We start from the raw sequence: 22,491 nt of genomic DNA, 5'->3' as shown, positions 1-22,491 counted from the left end.
AGACACTGCACAGTAAAAATGCTCAAGTCAACGTCAAGAAGAAAACCTTGAAAACAGCATGGGAAATAAGTCACTCGTCACTTAGTAAGGGAATCCCAATAAGATTAACAGCTGATTTCTCAGCAGAAACAATGGAAGCCAGAGGGTAGTGGGAGAATAGCATATTCAAAGTGCTCCCCCTGAACCACTGTTAATCAAAAATCCTATATCCAGCCAAGTTATATTTCAAAAACAAATGCTCAGATTCCCTCTGAGTTCCAGGTTGATGGAGGTGACTTCATGGTCGACATGTCTATTTGGATGTCCCAGGGGAATTCAAACCCACCATTTCCCAAAATGTCCTCATCATCTTCCCCACCCCCATAATAAGGAAAAATAATTCCTTCCTCCATGCTCTCCAGCTCAGTGCATGGGCCACCCTCCACCCAGGTGCTCATTCCAGACTCCTTCTCGCATAGCCCCAGGCCCCAAACATACAACCCCACATCCCTCTTCACCCCATTTCTTTCAACAGCCTCTCAACTTCTCTGCTTGCATCCACGTTTGCCCCCTTTCTGACGCATGGCCCCCACAGGAGCAAGAAAGATTTTTCTTAAATGCTCTGGAAGCTGCTCTGTGAATAGGGATGAGGTTTAGTTGATGCGGACAGGGAAGTATCGGTGCAGCTATCCACCGGCCAGCACACTGCCTCTCCCACCCCACATGGGACCCTTCAGGGCCTGGGGTGCAGTGAGAGGTCTGTGTCTCAAGGACTGAACTGTGGAGTCACACACAGTTGGGAGGTTGGTGGGGAATAAGGTGTAAAAATATTTGGGCTGAACCTTGAAAATACTGTGCTGGTGGGGGAAAGCATAAACTGGGAGATTGGGATTGACATATACATGCTACTATACATAAAATAGATAACTCATAAGGACCTACTGTATAGCACAGGGAACTCTACTCAATACTCTGTAATGATCTATATGGGAACAGAATCTAAAAAAGAGTGGATATATGTCTAAATGATGTACTTTTCTGTACAGCAGAAACTAACACAACATTGTAAGTCAACTATACTCCAATAAAAATTTTTTTAAACCTAAAAAAAGAAAATATTATGCTGTGAAGTAAGTCAGACACAAAAAGACAAATACTGTATGATTCAATTTATCTGGGGTACTTAGAGGTAGTCAGATTTATAGAGACAGAAAGCAGAATTAACAGGGGCTGGCGGGAGATGAGGGAGGAAGAATTAGTGTCTGATGAGTACAGAGTCTTTTCTTGGAGAATATGAAGAAGTTGAGGTGGGGGGTGGTGATGCTTGCCCAACAGTACGAATGTACTTAACGCCACTGAATGGTACACTGAAAAAGGGTTAAAATGGTAAGATTTATGTTATGTATATTTTATCATAGCAATAAAACAATTGTTACTGACAAAAAAAAAAAAGAATATTTGGGATTGATAGAGTGAGCGAGGAGAAGGCTGGAGGGAGGCGGATGGCAGCCTGTCTGTGCTCTGACAGGACTGAAGAGGAGCCCTGTCCAGCGACCTTAGAAGGAAACCATGCCGAGCTTCCAACTGGTTGTCCCTCATCGGAAACACATCAGCCAGAGGCCTGCACGCGTTCCCCTCGTGTGTGACTCTTGCCCCTCTCTCTGCCCTCACAGTGGTAGCTGGCCAGTGTGGGGAATGAAGAGGAGGCAGCTTTGCTCTGGAATTCTCCCAACTGGGAGCCAGTAAGAAGGCAATAGGATCTGGGAGGGACAATTGCTCCAGGGCCTGCCCTACCACAGCCTTGGGCCCTCCGCCATAAATACCTTCAACAGGTCTATGCGGGAGCTAGGCAGCTCCACCCTGGCTGGAGCCAGCCGCTAGAGTTCAGGTCTAACCTAGGTTGCAGCTGGGGGTCGGCCTGCTAGATTTTCGCCTGAACGACCTGGCTTATCGTTGTGGCACCTTCACCCTGGGCAAACGAGATAGTCAGCCTTGCATCTGTAAACCTTCTCCCATTCCATTCACTGCTGGCTGAATCCTGTGACTTGGGACAATTCTGGGTCAGACCCAGGGAGTAACTCAGGGAAATTACATTTTTAAGGGCTTGGAAGGGAAGAAAAGGGGGCCGAGGGGAAGGTCAGGGATGATTCTAGGTCCTTGAGAAGCCATGCTAGTTTTCTGAGAAAATGTGTTTCTTCGGAGAAACGAATATCCCAGTAGGAGCCCAGAACTGACTCTACCATTATTCCAGATACAGGAACTTCCTAATTCCCACAAGCCTGACACCAACAGGAGTACCCTTTGCGCCACCTTAAAGCATGGCTGCTGCTGGAAGAGCAGAGCTACCTGAAGATTATTCCAAGCCAGTGATGCCCTCACTTCCCAGTGATGTGCTCACCTGTAGCTAGTGAGGCCAGAGCAGCGTCAGAGCCTGTGTCCCTTGACTTCCAGCCCATTGTCTGTCTATATACCCTTATTACTCTTAGCTCTTCCATTTACATCTAGTGGCTTGAGGATTTGTCCTGGGCTAGCCACTGCCCTCTTGTCAGGTATCTCCACAATTTTTTTTTTTTCTGCAGCCGATGCTCCGGTAAAACAAGTATAAAATGAATGACAAGAAGTTCTCCTTCATGATGGGCATCTTCTGTATCCTCAACACCATCCAGTTCCTCATCTTTGAAGTGAACGAGGTTGCGTACATCGGCTACGAGGACAACTTCAGCATCTACAAGGAGACAAAGTCTGAGCTAGTCTCTTGGGTCACGACCTACAAGAAGCACATCAACATCTGCCTATCCACCATCACCCTCATGGTCAGCTCCTTGTTCCTCTATTGCATCCACATCAGCAACTACGTGGGGCTGCTGTGTTACACCATGTGGATCATCACCTATGAGCTCCTCAGCTTCTCCGTGGTCCTGCTCACCAACGGGACCATCAAAGAGCAGTTCAAGGAGCTGAGGTACTTGCACTTGATTTTCCAGGTCTCCCGAATGATCCTGCACTTCTTCTGTCTGTCCTTCGTCGCCAAGTATGCGTACTCCCTTTACAAGGACCTCAAGGCTTTAAGCAAGACAGGCCGCCGCAAACGCTCCTCTGTCGGTACAGTTGACTCGTGGTCACCTGTCGGGCTGGGAACCTTGTCCCACAAGTTAAACTAAACTGTGCCAGGAAGAAGGGAGAGAGAGGGACAGCGCTCCCCAGCGGTGGCTCGCCCTTCCCTGCCTGCCTTCTGCTGATTCTCCTTGCCTTTTCCGGCTTCTCGAGTTTTATGCGCTTAAGAATGACCCTTGGAAAAAAAAAAAAAAAAAAAGAATGACCCTTGGGGGAGGGAGGGTTGCGTGGATCAGTTATTATACATGTGTATTTGTGACTTGTTTTGGCATTTAATTATAGACCGCCCTTGTGCTTACTTAACCATCTCATTGCTGTATCCTGTTGTCTCTCATTGTACCCTCCTCTCTGCACTTTTCTCTTGTGGATTGCCCACTGATGCGTGGTTCTGCTGAATCCTTTATGAGCAGCGCTATTTGATAGAAATTTCTGCGCTGATGGAACAGTTCTACATCTGTGCTGTCCACTAGCCACATGTGGCTACTGAGCACTTGGGACATGGTTATTACAATCTAGGAATCAAATTTAAAATTTTATTTGGTTTTAATTACTTTCAGTTTCAATAGCCACACGTGGCTGGCTTGTGGCTACCATGTCGCAGAGCACAGTAATCTGGAGCCTCATTTTACTCCTGCATATAACTGTAGACCCCCTTTCCAACTTCATGCATCACTCTGCTTTCCTCATAATGTTCAGAAAGCAGTTCCTCATGTTGGTTCATAACACGGCAAGAAGAATCCCCATTTAAGAAAGTTCCGGGCTTCCCTGGTGGCACAGTGGTTAAGAATCTGCCTGCCAATGCAGGGGACACGGGTTCGAGCCCTGGTCCAGGAAGATCCCACATGCCGTGGAGCAACTAAGCCCGTGCACCACAACTACTGAGCCTGTGCTCTACAGCCCGCGAGCCACAACTACCGAGCCTACACGCCTAGAGCCCGTGCTCCGCAACAGGAGAAGCCACCGCAATGAGAAGCCCGTGCACCACAATGAAGAGCAGCCCCCGCTCACCACAACTAGAGAAAGCCCGCACCCAGCAACGAAGACCCAGTGCAGCCAAAAATAAATAAATAAAATAAATAAATGTATAAATAAATAATAAAATTTTTAAAAAGTTCCAAGATTTCTCAACTCAAGCACTATTGACATTTTGGACTGGATAATTCTGTCTCATAGGGGGCTGTCCTGTGCATTGTAGGATGTCTAGTAGCATCCCTGGCCTCTACCCACTAGATGTCAGTAGCATCCCCAGCCTTTTTTTTTTTTTTTTTTTTTTTAGCATCCCCCAGCCTTGTGACAAACAAAAATATCACCATGCATTGCCAGTTGTTCTCTGGGGAGCAAAATTACCCCTGGTTGAGAACCACTATTTTAAAGCAACACACCCCCAGTGCTTAGAGCTGGTATGCCACTACTATTAACTAATGGAGTGTACCTTTAATAAGAGCTCTTTACATTTACCACCTTGTATAGTTTTTGTGTTGTTTTGTTTGTTCGTTCGTTTTATTTTGCTTTTGGCTGCGCACGGGCTTTCTCTAGTTGCAGCGAGCAGGGGCTACTCTTCATTGCGGTGCATGGGCTTCTCATTGCGATGACTTCTCTCGTTGTGGAGCACGGGCTCTAGGCGCACGGGCTTCAATAGTTGCAGCACGCAGCCTCAGTAGTTTTGGCACGCGGGCTTAGTTGCTCTGCAGCATGTGAGATCTTCCTGGACCAGTGATCAAACCCGTGACCCCCTGCATTGGCATAACCACTGAGCCACCAGGGAAGTCCCACCTTGTATAGTTTTTAATTCTGATGTTCCCATTTTATGGTTTGATGAAACTTGAGACTCAGGCCGCTTAAGTGATACAATCAAGGTCCCATAGTATCAAAATCAGGATTTGGATCTACATCATCTAACTTTTTTTTTAACTAATTTATTTTTGGCTGCACTGGTTCTTCGTTGCTGAGCGCAGGCTTTCTCTAGTTGACGTGAGCGGGGCTACTCTTCGTTGCAGTGCACGGGCTTCTCATTGCGGTGGTTTCTCTTGCTGCAGAGCAGGGGCTCTAGGCATGCAGGCTTCAGTAGTTGTGGCACTCAGGCTCAGTAGTTGTGGCTTGTGGGCTCTAGAGCACAGGCTCAGTAGTTGTGATGCATGGGCTTAGTTGCTCCGCGGCATGTGGGATCTTCCTGGTCTAGGGCTTGAACCCGTGTCCCCTGCGTTGGCAGGTGGATTGTTAACCACTGCACCACCAGGGAAGTCCCGAGATCATCTAACTTCTTATATGACTGTCCTACTTGGTTCCCTGAAGCACTCTTACTTTTACCAAGATAAGAAGAGGGACCTCCTTTTAGAATAATTCCTTTTCCTTCAAAAAATGTTGGGAGCGAAGTCAGGGACACTGTTTTGACCATACTCCTCCAAACCATGCGTACAATGACAGCAGCCCAGTTTTACTGAACACAATTTGTGCCAGGCGGCATTCTAACGATTCCCTCAATTCTTCCCACCACCCTGTGAGGGACAGATTTAGATCCAGGCCAGGCCCCAAAATGACCACCAGATGGCAGTCAGCAATCAGCTTTTGCTTAGTGCTGTTTGCCTTCTAAACCAGGTCCTCTAGGGGTGGCTGATTTTAGGATTTAGGGAACCTCAAGCTGATGACTGAGGATTAATAGCATGTGTCTCCACCCTAGTCTCATAATGTGTAACTTGGTACCAGAAACAAAAAACAAAACAGGCCAACTTCAGGGTTCTAATCCCCTGTCCCAGCTGGGGTAGCAGTGGGAAGGTCGTGTGTGGGGGTGGGGGTGGGTGTGTGGGTGTGGGGTGTGTGTGTGCAGAAGGGGTGGAGAGAGAAACAGAGTTCCAAGAATCAGCTCAGCTAAGACTTACCTGCTGCCCTCAGATACAAGGCTGTGCGCACCTCAACACCAAGAGTCCTTGGAAAGTGCTGTGTCCACCTCTACTTCCCAGCCTCCCATTCTCTCTGGAACTCCTTCCACTCCACTGAGACAGCTCTTGTTAAGCTGATCTCCACGCTGCCCAATCCTGAGCTCAGCCTTCCCTTGCCAGACCTCTCCATGGCTTCTGATCAGCTGATCCCTCCCTGTCCTGCAAACAGGTTTCTCTTCTGGCCTACGGGACACCAGGGCCACCACTCTCCATTCACCACCTACATCACTGGTCCTCCTCCATCTCCTTTGCTGGTCCCTCTGCATGTCCCTGACCTCCAAACATTGACGAGCTCCCAGGCTCAGTCCTTGGTCCCCTTCTCTTCTCCGTCTGGGTCACTCCCAGCTGTCTTGGCTCAGGCCCGTCATGGGTAACCCCCATATGGACAGCTCCTGTCTGGACCTCTCCCTGAAATCTGTACTTGTTGGTCCAATTGCCTCCTTGCTGTGGCAGGTGCCTCTACATGGCTCCCAGAGGTCCCTGCCAATTGATATTCACACTCGTCACCTCCCCTTGAGTGCAGGCTGGGCTAGCAACCCTCTTCTAATAAATAAAACACAGCAGAAGTGATAGGATGTCATCTCTAAGATTAGGTTACAAAACCACGATGACCTCAGGGTTGCTCGCTCTCTCCACGGGAGGCCAGCTGCCACACTGGGAGCATCTCGATGGAGAGGTTGGCATGGTCAGGAAGGATGTTGCTAACCAACAGCCCCCAAGGACCTAAGTCCTACCAACAGCCTCCTAAGTGAGCTTGGAAGCAGATCCTCCCCAAGTCGAGTCTTGAGAGGGGCCACAGCCCCAGCTGGACACCTCCACTGCAGGTGAGAGCCCCTGAGTCAGAGGACCTGTGCCAGCTGCGCCAGGGTTTCTGACCCACAGAAACTGACATAGATGCGTGTTCTCTTAAGCCGCTATGTTTGGGGGTAATGTGTTACAAAGCAATTGATAAGTAATACATGTGCCCAATAGCTATCTCAAAACCTGTTGCAATGCATACTTGTGGTGGTTTTCTCCCATAAAGCTGCCCTAACGCCCAGTCTTTCCCTCCTTCACCCTTCCAGTTGCTCAGGTCAAGGACCCAGGAATTATCCTTGGGTTCTCTTTCTCTCAGCCTTTACCCAACTCCTCAGAAAACCCTATCGGCCCCACCTTCAATGTGCATTTAGATCCCACCACTTCTCATCCCCTCCCCTATCACTGCCCTGGCCCTGGCTGTCACTGCCTTTTGCCCCGGCTGTTGCAGTAGCAGCATCCTAACTGGTCTCCCTGACACCACCCTTGTGCCCTCTGCAGTCAGTTCTCCACCCAGCAGCTAGAGGGATCTTGTTGAAACCTAAGTCAGATCATGTTCCTCCCTCTACTCTGCTATTCACATCCTGCCAGGGCTCCCCACTACACTCAGAGGAAAAATCCCAAGTCCTCATCATAGAATGTTGGTGCTAAGTGATCCAGTTCCCTGTCATCCCTCCAATCTCCTCCCTAACCATTCTGTCCTTCCTCCCTCTGCTCCAGCTGCCCTGGCTGCCTTGCAGTTCCTCTTACACTCCAGCCTCAGGGCCTTTGCACCTGTCTCTTCAGCCTGGGATGTTCTTACTCCAGGGGTCCACTGGCTTCCTCTCGTTTCTTTCAGGGGTCTGCTCAAAAGCCATCACAGAGCTCTTCCCGACCAACCTATGTGAAGCAGCTCCTCCCCCTACCCCTCTCTAACCCACTTACCCTGTTTACTTTTTCCATAACACATATTATCACCTGACTTACTATATACAGTTATCTCCCCCCAAAATATAAGCACCATATTATCTTCATTGCTATTTTCCCAGCACCGAGAACAACACCCAACACATAACAGGTGCTCGATAAATATTTGTGGAATGAACGGGCCTGTACCCTCAGCAGAACAGAATGGCCTGTTGTTCCTTGTTTTCGAAATGATGCTTACAGTAGCTGGGCTGGTGGCGGGCAAATTACTACTCTGCTCTTTTGGCCTCCTCTTTCTACTCCTTTTTTTCTCTCAGTCACTTCTGGAGACTCTGGTGAAGACTGTAGGCAGTTACACGTGGGAAAATACCCACAAAGGATACAAGAATATCAGCTTCCTTGCCCCTTTCCTCCTTCCCTAATACTTTTCCCTGCACCAGCTGCTGACACTAGAAACACCACCTCATCTCCCAGCGCCACCTTACCAAGCCTAAAACAAGCCTTTCAAACAATGCAGGAGTCCCTGGGAAGGGCAATACTCTGAGAGCTGTCATCCACCCCTGTGAAGATCTCTGGCCTTCCATCCTCTGTTTCTTCACTAGGTTTGCTGAGTATCTACTGCATAGCAGGCTCTGAGCTAGGAACAGGGGGATACCCTGAAAAGTAAGACACAGCCCACATTTCAAGGGGCTCCCAACCTAGTGAGGGGTGGGGGTCATTCAGGGCCATTTGGACCCAGTATGATAGGTATTGAGGGAAGCACCGGGGGCCACAGAAGGAAGGAGGTTGGAGAGTCACGGAAGTCTTCCTGGAGGAGGAGACCTTTAAGCTGAGTCCTAGAAGAAAGTTTGATTTAGCCCTGAGAAGGGAGGGGAGGAAATGGAAAGGTGGGAGCCTGAGAAGGTGCAGATACCCCTGGGACAGTAGAGCTGTGCACTCGTATTCATCCTTTCCACCTCAGGGTGAAGGAAGGGGCTCTGCACAGGGGAATGGTGGTGTCAAGAGGAAGCAAGCAGGTTCCAACTTCCCCAGAGAAAAGAGCGTCTCCCCTTTTCCCACGGCCTCTGCTGGCCGCTCCCGGAAGGTGTTTGCTCTTAAGCATATAATCCCTGAATATTTCTGAGCATCTTTCCCACCTCACTGCTGTCACCTATAAGTCCAATGTCCCACGAAGGACAGAGTTCGTTCCGTGTTGATGTCTCCCCACTGGTTTCAAGGTGTGTAAACATTTCTGTAGGTCTTACTTCTTTTTTCCTCCTGGCCTTGGGTCTCCACTCCCCCTGCTTTCTTTCCCCCAGAAGTCCCCACATCGATTGCTACTATTCTCAGCCTTTGAAGCCCTCATTTTTCCTTTCTTCGGTCTCTTCTATCATCGATCTCTATGCACAGACTGATGCTATACTTTTCTTTTTCCAATCAAATTGCCCACCCAGCAAGTGGTTGATGAGGGCCCCTGAGAGTCGGCCCCTAGGTGAGGCTGCTGTGGTGTTGAAGGCTGAGCTCCTGACTTTTCAGGACAGCCTTTCACAGGGCGAGCTGCCTGGTGAAACCCTCCTAAGCTTCCTTCCTCTTCCCTCAGCCCCTCATCAGTTGTTAGTAAAATAGATTTTTACCATTTTCAATGCTTAAAATTTTTTTTAGATGCAACAAATTATGATTTTCTTCCCTGGGAAACAGATCTTACAAATATGTTTTGACTGTATTAATTTTGTTTCAAAAACAAGGGCGTTGCTTTAGGTTTGTGTGTTCGTGCATGTGACTCTGTGTGTCTGTGTATCTGTGTTTGTAAATGTTTGTATGTATTTGTGTATGTTGTGTGTTTGCACGTTTGTGTATATGTAAAAGGCTGAGTTAAACAATTATTTGGTGATTGTCAGAAATAACTTACATATTAAAGATATAAAAAGATCAAAAACTTTTTAAGCCTTTATATTTTTCTAAGATTTTCTTTTGCCTCCTACGAAGGCTACCTTTTCCCTTCAGAAATCTATCCAACGAGGGGCAACGCTGAAATGCACTTTGTTTTTTGGCCGCACCGCACAGCTTGCGGGATCTTAGTTCCCTGACCAGGGGTTGAACCTGGGCCGCAGCAGTGAAAGCACCGAGTCTTAACCACTGGACCGCCAGGCAATTCCCAGAATGCATCTTTTTTAAAAGGGGATGTTTGGTTTTTCTCTTGCCCCATAGCACAACCCTGACAAGATGTATTTTATGAATGATGTGGAGAATGGAACTTACGGCCGTCTCGCTTCTCAGAGTTTTAGGGGGACAAAAGGATCCCATCCAAAGGAATTGGGAAAAAGTAGTTGTAAAAAGTGTCCAAGAAATGAGAGCTCCTTATCAAGTCTGCTAGTAGACACTTGACAGCTTCTTTTCAAGGATTCTCAGCTCCTGGCATCTTCCTCTGCCCAGGCTGAGCCTCCTGTTGGCTACCTTGAACTCAACCTGACCCCATCTGCCTCTCACTCTGATCAGAGGATCTCTTGCATTTTCTGGCCTGATTGAGATGATCTTATTTAGCATTTAATCACTTTTCTGCAATAGCCACCCTCCTTCTCCACTTTATTACAACCTAAAACACACCCTTTCTTCCTTAACATGTGCATTCACGCCTTCTTTCTCATTTATCCATTCATCAAAATGCAGGGCTTGTCAACTATTTGCTGGGCATTATGCTAAGAAGGGAAGCAAAAATAAAAAAACAAGATGCAGTCTTGGCTCTGAACCAAGAAGAGTGCCTGTGAGGGAGTAATTACAATATTATATGGTAAATCAGGTAACAGAGGTAAGTCCAAAGTGCTATATTCTTTCTATTTTTCAGTGGTTTGTTCAACAAATGTTTATTGAGTGCACGCTATATATCAGGTATGTTAGATGTTGGTCACAGCGATGAAGAAAATAAAGTTCCTACTCTCATGAAACTTGCATTCTAAGGAGGGAAGACAAGTGATAAACAAGTGAACAGATAAGTATATCTAATAATTTCTGTTAGTAATAGGTACTAGGAATAAAATAGAGCAAGGTGATATAATAGAGTTTTATCCCAGATAGTGAGACTTAGCCTAGTAATTCCATCCTCTTGCAATTCACTGTTTTAGAAACAGGCCCAAGCCAGTGGAGAGGGGCATCTAAGAGGTCTTTGTATGAGGAATGTCTCTCTGGGGAGGTGAGGCCATCTAGGAGGTCTTTGAATGAGGAATGACTCTGGGGAAGTGATGCTTAACAGGACTCGGAAGATCTCTGGGAAGGGCATTCCAAGCAGAGGGAACAGCAAATGCAAAGATCCAAGCATGGGGGAAAAGTTTGGTGTGTGCTGACAGCAGCCAGAAAGCCAGTGACTGGAGCACAGTGAATGAGGGCATGGGGGATATATTGATCAACTGGTCCAGCATCCCTCTCAATCCCTCTAGAGTACCTTCCTTAGTCTCAGAGGGGAAAGCTAAAACCAAATGCTCTAGCCTCCCTTGCAGCTGTGGTCCTACAGGCTGGACATGGATTGTGAACTTGAGAAGGTAGAAGTGAGGCAGAGGCCATCTTCCTGCCACCTTTCACTGCTTCTGACAAACAAGGTCGTAGAGTCAACCTTTTTCTCTGCAGCAATGTTCCAGTGATCGGTCACTAGCTTGTGGGCAGCTGTAGCCTCCTGATCCCTGGGTTGCTATTGTGGTGGTGTTTTCTGGAAATCAACAGTCCAAAGGTGGCCTCCTGATTCCCACCTCCCCAAGGGGGGTGGTGGCAGCAGCTCTTCTAGCAGGCAGGTTCAGCAGTGTTATTCCAGGAGTCATCCCACAGGCCTAGCACAAAGCCTCTTGTACTCTTCCAGAGATTTAGAAGGAAGCAATTCCTTATTCAATCCCTTTGTGCCTCAAATACCTGGAAAGGTCTCTGGTTTCCTGCAGCTACAAGGGGTGCTGAGTTATATGGGGGTTTGGGAAACCCAGCTCTCCACTTTGGGATACCCCACATTTAAACAGAGGAGTACCCATCTAACCCAACTTGCTGTTTTCCAGGGCAGAGCCAACTTCATATTCATAACAAAACATTTTTTCCTCACTCAGGGTAGCTCAAACTTGGTCAAACAATTGTTGACAATCTTAATAAACAAGTCCACAAGTTTCCTTTTGTCTGCCATGCTTGATGAATTGCTCAAAGAACTTGAATAGATGTGTCAGGCTTGGTTTCCTTTGGCTGTCTTCCTGAGTAAGTTACACTTGGTTGGATGTTCACTGGCCTGCCCTTTATTACTAGGCTAGCCAGATATGGAAATGATACTGGTATGGATATCCAGGTGACTTGCCAATTAAGGTCAGCATATTTATGGAGTGCTACTCTGAGCAAGTCTTGTACAAAAAGCACCAAGGGAAATGTAAAGCTTCTCTTCAGGTGCTGACAATCTAGTAGAGATAAATAGATAGATAGACCATAATAACTTATGCTGATAGAGTGTTTAGGTACTGATTCAAATGAATGAACTCATTTAATTCTAAGTAAATTGTATTGTTTTCCCCATTTTACAGATGAGGAAACTGAGGCCCAGGAAGGTTATGTTATTTTTCTAGAGTCACACATAAAGTGGCACTGCTGGGACTTTAACCAGGCAGCCTGGCTCCAGATGCCCGCAGTTAATCACAACCACTGTGTGAGGCTCAAGGAAAGCATTAGGGGAGCAAAGCAGAGGTAGAACTGATTCAGCCTAAGGGAATCAGAGCAGCCTTCCTCCTCCACCACCGAAAGAAATCTCCCATTTTTTTGGTCAATTCAGCAAACATGCATTGGACCTATATTGAGAAAGGTGCTGGTGGTATAAAGATGAATGAGACCTGCTTTCCTGCCCTTGAGGGGCTCACAAGGTAGGAGGAGAAGCTGACAGCTGAGAACATTAATTGTGAGAGGCCTAGCCAAGATGGCAGAGTAGAAGACCCTGAGCTCACCTCCTCCCACAGGCACATCAAAATTACAACTATTTAACAGAGCAATTAAATATGAGAATAACCTGAAGACTAACAGAAAAGATCTTCTACAACTAAACATATAAAGAAGAAACCACCATGAGATGGGTAGAAGAGGCAGAGATACTGTATAGCCAAGACCCACACCATGGATAGGTGACCCACAAATGGGAGGACAATCACAACAGCAGTGGTTCTCCCCAAGGAGCAAAGGGTTCAAGCCTCACATCAGGTTCCCCACTTTGGGGTTCCTGCACTGGGAAGATGAGCCTCCAGAACATCTGACTTTAAAGGTTAGCAGGGGGCTTCCCTGGTGGCGCAGTGGTTGAGAGTCCGCCTGCCGATGCAGGGGACGCGGGTTCGTGCCCCGGTCTGGGAAGATCCTGCATGCCGCGGAGCGGCTGGGCCCGTGAGCCATGGCCGCTGAGCCTGCGCGTCCAGAGCCTGTGCTCCGCAACGGGAGAGGCCACAACACTGAGAGGCCCGCGTACCGCAAAAAAAATTAAAAGAATTTTAAAAAATTAAAAAAAAAAGGTTAGCAGGGCTTACTTTCAGGAGAGCTGGAGGAATGTAGGAAACAGAGACTCTGATTTTTTTTTAAAAAAAAATTTATTTTTTATTGGCTGCACTGCTTATGGGATCTTAGTTCCCTGACCAGGGATCAAACCCTGGCCCCCAACAGTGGAAGCACGGAGTCCCAACCACTGGACCACCAGGGAATTCCCCAGAGACTGTGCTCTTCAAGGGCACATGTGAAATCTCACACACCCTGAGTTCCAGTTCACAGGCAGTAATATGAAAGGAGCTTGGGTCAGACCCACCTGCTGACCTTGAGAGCCTCTCAGAGAGGCAGGAGGCAACTGGGACTCCCCCTGGGGACATAGACACTGGCGGAAGTCATTTTAGGGAGACTGTTCTACTACAAGGACACTGGTGCTTGGCAAGCACCATCTTGGAGTCCTCTCTCTAGTCTATTAGCACTGGGGATGGGGGAGGGGAGCACCAACCCTGAGAACCTCCCCAGGCCATGCAGCCCGCTGCCCTGGGACCCACCCCTCCTCAACCAGGAGGCCAGCAGTCACAGCATGGGGCAGGGCCTGGCAGCCAACAAGGCCAGGGGCCAGCCCCACCTACCAGCATGCCCACAGTGCTCAGCCCCACCACAACAGAAGGACCCATGCAACCCACATAAGGGGCACCCCCAGAGCATATAGCTTTGGTGACCAGAGGGGGGTGTGCTGCTGGGGCCTATAGGACATCTCTAATATAAGGCAACTTCTTCAAGATTAGGAAATGTAACTGACCTAACACATAGAAACAAACACAGATTTTTTTTAAAAAGAAAGAAAAATAAAATAAATAAATACAGAGAATTAGGCAAAATGAGGAGACAGAGGAATATGTTTAAACAGACAAAAACCTCAGAAAAAGAACTAAACAAAGTAGAGATAAGCAATCTACATGATCAAGGGTTCAAAGTAATGATCATAAAGATGCAGAGTGAACTCAGGAGAAGAATGGATGAACACAGTGAAAATTTTAACAAAGAATTAGAAATATAAAGAAGAACCAAAGAGAGCTGAAGAATACAATGAATGAAATTTAAAAAAACACTGGAAGGAATCAACAGTAGCTTAGATGATACAGAAGAATGGATCAGCAAACTGGAAGACAGAGAAATGGAAATCACCCAAGCTGAACAGAAAAAAAGAATTAGAAAAATAAAGGTAGCTTAAGAGACTTCTGAGACAATACCAAGCATACTAACATTTGAATTATAGGGATCCCAGAAGGAGAGGAGAGAAATGGCCTAAAACTTATTTGAAGAGATAATAGATAAAAACTGTCCTAACCTGGGGAAAGAAACAGGCATCCAGGTCTAGGAAACAGAGAGAGTCCTAAGCAAGATGAACCCAAAGAGGTCCATGCCAAAACACGTTGTAATTAATATGGCAAAAATTAAAGATAAGAGAGAATCTTAAAAGCAGCGAGAAAAAACAATTAGTTACATACAATGGAACTCCCATAAGACTATCAGCTGGCTTTTCAGAAGAAACTTTGCAGGCCAGAAAGGAGAGGTACAATATATTCAAAGTGATGAGAGGAAAAAACCTACAACAAGAATACTTCACCCAGCAAGGCGATCATTTGGATTTGAAGGACAGATAAAGTTTTACAGATAAGCTAAAAGAGTTCAGCACCACTAAACCGACTTCATAAAAAATGTTAAAGGGACTTCTCTAAGCAGAAAAGAAAAGACCACAACAAGAAACATGAAAATTATGATAGGAAAAGATTCATTGGTAAAGGCAAACATAAAGGTAGTAGATCAACCACTGATGAAGATAGTAGAAAGGTTAAATGACAAAAGTGGTCAAATCATCTTTATTCACAATAAGTAGTTAAGGGACACACAAAAAAATGATGTAAAATATGAGGTGAAAAAAAATTTAAAGTGAATGAGGAATAAAAATGCAGCATTGTTCGAATGCATTTGAACTTAAGAGATCATCAACTTTAAATAATCATATATATATGTTGTTGTATACAAACTTCGTGGTAACCACAAACCAAAATAGATACACACACAAAAAAACAGAAAGGGAACCAAAAGTAACACTAAAGATAGTCATCAAATCACAACGGAAGACAGCAAAAGAAGAAGGAACCAAAAAGTTACAAAAACAACCAGAAAACACAAAACGACCGTAAGTACATACCTATCAATAATTACTTTAAAGGTAAATGGACTAAATGCTCCAATCAAAAGACATAGAGTGGGGCTTCCCTGGTGGCGCAGTGGTTGAGAGTCCGCCTGCCAATGCAGGGGATGCGGGTTCGCGCCCCGGTCCGGGAAGATCCCACATGCCGCGGAGCGGCTGGGCCCGTGAGCCATGGCCGCTAAGCCTGTGTGTCCAGAGCCTGTGCTCCGCAATGGGAGAGGCCACAACAGTGAGAGGCCCGCGTACTGCAAAAAAAAAAAAAAAAAAAAAGACATAGAGTGGTTGAATGGACTAAAAGAAAAAGACCCATATATATGCTGCCTACAAGAGACTCACTTCAGATCTAATGACACACAAAGACTAAAAGTGAGAGTATGAAAAAAGGTATTCCATGCAAAAGGAAATGAAGAGAAAGCTGCAGTAGCAATACTTATATCAGACAAAATAGACTTTAGAACAAAGACTGTAGCAAGAGACAGAGAAAGACATTACATAATGATAAAGAGATCAATCCAACAAGAAGATATAACAATTATAAATATACATGAACCCAACATAGGAGCCCCTAAATACATAAAGCAAATATTAACAAAAATAAAGGGAGAGGGATTCCTTGGTGGTGCAGTGGTTAAGGATCCACCTGCCAATGCAGGGGACAGGGGTTCAAGCCCTGGTCCAGGAAGATCCCACATGCTGCGGAGCAACTAAGCTCGTGCGCCACAACTACTGAGCCTGTGCTCTTGAGCCTGTGTGCCACAACTACTGAAGCCTGTGCACCTAGAGCTTCGCAACAAGGGAAGCCACTGCAGTGAGAAGACTGCGCACCACAACGAAGAGTAGCCCCCGCTTGCTGCAACTAGAGAAAGACCGCACATAGCAATGAAGACCCAATGCAGCTAAAAATAAATAAATAAAAAGGGAGAAATTGACAGTAACACAATAATTGTAGGGGACTTTAGCAGCCCACTTACATCAATAGATATATCATCTATGCAAAAAATCAATAAGGAAACACAGGCCTTAACTGACACATTAGATTAGATGGACTTTATATATATATATATATATATATATATATATATAGAGAGAGAGAGAGAGAGAGAGAGAGAGAGAGAGAGAGGGAGAGAACATTCCATCCAAAAGCAGCAGAATACACATTCTTTTCCAGTGCACATGGAACATTCTCCAGGATAAAACACATACTGGGCCACGAAACAAGTCTCAATAAATGTATAAAGATTGAACTCATATCAAGCATCTTTTCCGACCACAGAGGTATGAGACTAGAAATCAAATACAAGAAAAGAATTGTGAAAAACACAAATGTGGAGGCTAACAATATGCTACTAAACAACCCATGGGTGACTGAAGAAATCAAAGAGGACATCAAAAAATACCTGAAGACAAATGAAAATGGAAACACAATGATCCAAAATCTATGGGATACAGCAAAAGCAGTTCTAAGAAGGAAGTTTATAGGGATACAAGTCCACCTCAGGAAACAAGAAAAATCTCAAAACAAACAAACAAAGCAATCTAACTTCACACCTAAAGGAACTAGAAAAAGAGGAGCAAACAAAACACAAAGTTAGTAGACGGAAAGGAATAATAATGATCAGAGCAGGCCAAAAGCCTCCCATAAGGCCCTGCCTCGGTGAATTTCTCTCTTCTAGAGGTCCTCAAAATATCAAGATTCCTGCACCTGCCAGAAGAGTCTTTCCCATTCACTTAATAAGGCTGCTCAGAACCCAAGAGTCTCCAATTTCTGGGGGGACCAGGCAGAGAGAAAACAAAAATATCTCAATTCTACCCACAGGTGTAGTTTACCAAATTGCTGTAAGTCTTAACTAACTTGAGGAAAAGGCTTCCCTATATCTGGAAAACCAGTAATATTCCAGACAAAAACCATAAAAATTATAACCCTATTCACCAGTTCACTCAGTAACCAATCCTTTTGTTAACTTTTTATGAAGCCATCAGGTCTTCCATTAGGATTCTTTAATTTCTTACCCAGTCCAGCCAAATGATCTAAAATTTATCAGAGACCTGTACTGGTCAAAAGGTCTTTCCTACGAATCTTCTTAAAGATGAAGCACTTTTCAAATGAAAACTTACAATGAGGCACCAACTCACACCCGTCAGAATGGCCATCATTAAAAACACTACAAATAACAAATGCCGGAGAGGATGTGGAGAAAAGGGAATCATCCTATACTGATGGTGGGAATGTAAATTGATACAGCCACTAGGGAAAACAGTATGGAGGTTCCTCAGAAAACTAAAAATATAGTTACCATATGATTCAGGCAATCCCATTCCTGTGCATATAGCCAGACAAAACTCTAATCCAAAAAGATACACGCACCCCTATGTTCACAGCAGCACTATCCACAGTAGCCAAAACACGGAAACAACCAAATGTCCATCGACAGATGAACAACTAAAGAAGATGTGGTACATATATACAATGGAATACTACTCAGCCATAAAAAAAAAAATAATGCCATTCACAGCAACATGGATGCAACTAGAGATTATCATGTTAAGTGAAGTGAGTCAGAAAGAGAAAGACAAATACCATATGATGTCACTTATACATGGAATCTAAAATATGACACAAATGAACCTATCTACAAAATGGAAACAGACTCACGGACATAGAGGACAGACTGGTGGTTGCCAAGGGGGAGGGGATTGGGGAAGGGATGGAGTGGGAGGTTGGGGTTAGCAGATGTAGGCTTTTATATATAGAATGAATAAACAACAAGGTCCTACTGTAGAGCACAGAGAACTATGTTCAATATCCTATGATAAACCATAATGGAAAAGAATATTTAAAAAAAAAGAATATAGGGACTTCCCTGGCGGTCCAGTGGTTAAGACTCCACACTTCCACTGCAGGGGGCACAGGTTCAATCCCTGGCTGGGGAGCTAAGATCCCACATGCCGCAGCATGGCCAAAAAAAAAGGTATATATATGTATAACTGAATCACTTTGCTGAACAGTAGAAATTAACACAACATTGTAAATCAACTATACTTCAAAGAAAAAAATTAAATTAAAAAAAGATGAAGCACTTTGCAATAGCATCATAGTACAATAACTGTCTATAAATGACAAAAGACTTAAAAAGGCACAGTTCAACAGCTGATTACCATGTAATCAATGAAAAAACTTGGTTACAATAACTAGAATTATGACTGATTATAATCTTAACCTTTAAAAACCTTAATCTCTAGCAAAAACCAAGAAGCAAATAATTGTGAACTCTGTCATACCAGCATTTCCTGACTGGAAAACTTACGCTTTAGTTTTCCTCTTGTACGAAGGCAAAGACCCGACAGCAATTAACGTTCCAATATTTTATCCTATTTGAAATGACCCAGAGATTTCAGTTTTCCTGCTAGAGTTTAAAAAGGCCTTTTTTTTTTTTCTTCACTCTTAGAGATCACAAACGATTAGATTAAAGTTCCTGAGAGCCCAGGTAGGTCATTTACATCTCAAAGGCACAGGAAGAGAAATATCCATTCCTTCTAGAAAGCTAACTTTCTCTAATGGCATATGCAAAAACCAGTTTTAGAACAGCAAAAGATTCCCATTTTGGCCATTTTCAGGGATTTTTTTTTTTTCAGTTTCTAAATAGCCAATTCAGTTTAAACAAATAACAGTCATAGACAATAATACATATTCACTCACATTCACATGCCTCACTTTCAGAGGAACAGGAATCAGCACTCAAGTCAACCTTCGCCTCAGCTGTTAGCTCAGCACCTGTGGCCTTTCTTAACACAAAAAGCAATGGCCAGCCCACAACTGTGGCCACCGCCTTATTGTCTAACTTTTTTTTCCCCACTGTAATGGCAGCCAATATCTCCACAACAGCCTTAGGGGTGTCTATGAGTTCTTTGCGCTCTTTTGGGGGCCCCCATTCATCAAGGACAGCCACCCCAGAAGTTCCCCTGCAACTTTGGGGATCACTCCTGCAACTTTCAGCCCCACATGTTAGTGGACAGTCCCCGCAAATTTCCATTCCCCATCCTTATGTCCCAACATCTCGTGCTCACAGGAGTTTCCTTGGTCTCCTGGCTGCTCCACCAATTGCTGGGCTGCACCCCACAGATCCGCAAAGCCTGTACTTGCCCAGATTCAAGACTGAAGAAAGATCCCAGAGTCAGCGACAGAGCCATCAATGGTTTAATGCAGGGGTCCCTAGCCCCTGGGCTGCGGACCAGTACGGTCTGCGGCCTGTTAGGAACCGGGCTGCACAGCAGGACGTGAGCGTCAGGCGAGGGAGCGCAGCTTCATCTGCGGCGCCGCATCGCTCCCCGTGGCTGGCATTACCGCCTGAACCCTCCCCACACCCACCCAGAACGTGGAAAAACCGTCTTCCACGAAACCGGTCCCTGGTGCCAAAAAGGTTGGGGACCGCTGGTTTAGTGGATGGGGGAGCTTACACATCTGAAGCAAGGTCCTGGAGCAACTCCCCACCATGTGCAGCAGACGGTGAGGGGGCAGGACATGGCGGCAGTCTTTGCTCCCCTGGGGAGGGGGAGGTTACCAGGTGTAGGGGAAATTGACATCATGTTGGCTCATCAGTTACCAGGGAAACTCTCAGAGGAGCACGCCCCTCACCGCCCCTTTGACAAGCTATCATGGTGGAGATGTTCTGATCTAAAGGTTAGAACAATCACTAGCTGGGGTAGGGGCAAGTATATAGGAAGGTCAGTCATGTGAGTAGGGTGTAATATATATATATATGTGTATATATATCTCAAATGGAATATTACTTAGCCATAAAAAGAGAATTATTGTCATTTGCAACAACATGGATGAATCTAGAGGGTATCATACTAAGTGAAATAAGTCAGAGTAAAACAAACACTATTGATACTTGATCTCACTTATATGTGGATTCTAAAAAAACAAAACAAACCCTTAGATGCAGAGAACAAACGGGTGGTTGTCAGAAAGTAGAAAGGTAGAGATGTGGGTGAAATAGGTGGAGATTAAGAGGTATAAATCTCCAGTTATATAATTACTAAGTCATGGGGATATAATATACAACATAGGGAATGTGGTCAATAATATTGTCATAACTTTAGGGGCAGATGGTAACTAGACTAATTGTGGTGATCATTTCATAATGTATGCAAACATCAAATCATTATGTAGTACACCTGAAACTATCATAATATTGTATTTCAACTATATTTCAATCAAAAAAAGAAAAAGAAAAAGAAAGCTATTAGAGCTAGTTACTCCTACCTCCTCCTACGAGTCCTAGTGCAGATAAGTAACGCAGATGTCCATTAGCACACCTGAAATCCCACACCAATGTGGCTTTCCACGGGCAGGGTGAGAAAACTAGAGGCCCACAATTAACTTCTTATAAGCAAATATCTATGTCCCTTGTTAAAGTGTAATTTTCCTAATATCATAATAAAATCCCCCCCAAAAAAAGAACATTAATTACAATATGGGATAATAAGGAGTTCAGAGATATCACAGAGGGGTGGCTCAACTATGCAGGTGACTAATGGATAAGAAAAGACTTCTTGGGACTTCCCTGGTGAAGACTCTGTACTTCCACTTCAGAGGGCACAGGTTTGATCCCTGGTCAGGGAACTAAGATCCAGCATGACTCGCAGTGCTGCCAAAAAAAAAGGACTTCACACAAGTTAGGCTTTGAACAATAAAGATGATTTGCCATGCTGATAGTTTGGAGGGGGTGGGGGGTGAGGGAAGCAAGGGTGGGCAGAAGGCATCCCAAGACAAGGAGGTGGGGGACACAATGATGTGTCCGAGGAGGTGGGAGCTCAGCTGGATTGCCACAGACCTGGTGGGCAGCAGCCAGAAAGGAGGCTGCAGAGTGAGCGGCAGTCATGTCTTGAAGAGGCCACCATACTTTGCCCAGGAGTTTGCACTTTGCTCTGGGGATGTGTTTTTCAAAATGAGGGCTGTAATTCATTCAAGTACGGTGAAGTGAATGTAGTAGGACAAGACCAGTATTTTTTTTTTTTTTTTTTTTTTTTTGCGGTAAGACCAGTATTTTTAAAAATAAAAAGGAAATTAAATGTAGAATAAAATAGAGAAAAATGATACTCTCTGTATTAAGAGCAAGTACCAGGAATTTCCTGGCAACCCAGGGGTTATGTCTCTGCGCTCTCACTGCCGAGGGCCCTGGTTCAATCCCTGGTCAGGGAACTAAGATCTTGCAAGCCGCGCAGCGGGGCCAAAAAAAAAAAAAGTAAGCACCATTTTGTGAAGACGGTGTTTGAGTTTTATATATTATGGCAGATACTACAAGTTTTCCATCAATCCATGCTCTTCTTCATTTTAATATTCAGATCCCCAAGTGCTGGCACATGGCCACCCAGCAGGAGTCTACATTGTCCAGCCTCTTTTGCCGTCAGATGTGGCCATGTGCCTAAGTGCTGGCCAGTGCAGTGTGAGCAGCCATGGTGTGTGCCACTTCTGGGTCCTGCTCCTGAAGGAATGGTATGCAGTCCTTTGTGTCTTTCCCTTTTCCACTGGCTGGGATACAGACTTGATGGTAGGAGCTAGAACAGTCACTTTGGGCCCAGAGCTGAAAGCTGTGGTTTGAGTGTTAAAGCCTTGAAAAGCAGACTATAAAAGAGAAGTCAAGTTATGTAAAAGATAATTTCTATCTTAGTTAAGGGACACTTAGGTTTCTGTTACAGTATCTCAAACCAATCCCTAATACACAGATGTATGTGTATGTGTGTATGTACATATGTGTTCATATATGGATATATGTTCACACACACACACATCAGGCCACATATAAATTATATAAGGATTGTGGTTTAAAAAAATAGAGAAACTGCCTGCCCTTAAAATATATTTGAAGCAAGTGAGCAATTTGATCAGATTTGTGTTCCCAAGCTGAAAGGAGTCTTATGGATCACTTAGGCCAGTTAGTCCTTCTTCTTATGGATGGGAAACTGAGGTCCATACAGGTTAGGTAACTGACTCAGGGTCCTAAGCAGCAAGAGCTGGTCCTTGACCCCTGACCTCTGATTCAGGACTGGGCCCTTTCTGTGTCGCCAGGTGACAAAGATTTATCT

At 45.1% G+C, this 22,491-nt stretch overlaps 1 protein-coding gene across 1 annotated transcript; it reads left to right on the top strand.

Annotated features, from left to right (window-relative positions):
• Window positions 1–2,552: 2,552 nt before the first annotated feature.
• Window positions 2,553–3,140, top strand: LOC309967254 (putative transmembrane protein 217B; the record flags this gene model as incomplete). Its single annotated transcript, XM_082847822.1, has 1 exon — window positions 2,553–3,140. Exon 1 carries the CDS (start codon window positions 2,586–2,588, stop codon window positions 3,138–3,140), a length of 555 nt encoding a protein of 184 aa, XP_082703948.1. The 5' UTR covers window positions 2,553–2,585.
• Window positions 3,141–22,491: the final 19,351 nt, after the last annotated feature.

The sequence above is a fragment of the Leucopleurus acutus genome, assembly GCF_964270905.1.
Source record: "Leucopleurus acutus genome assembly, chromosome: 10".
NCBI lineage: Eukaryota > Metazoa > Chordata > Mammalia > Artiodactyla > Delphinidae > Leucopleurus > Leucopleurus acutus.
This window is presented reverse-complemented; position numbering and strand designations above follow the sequence as displayed.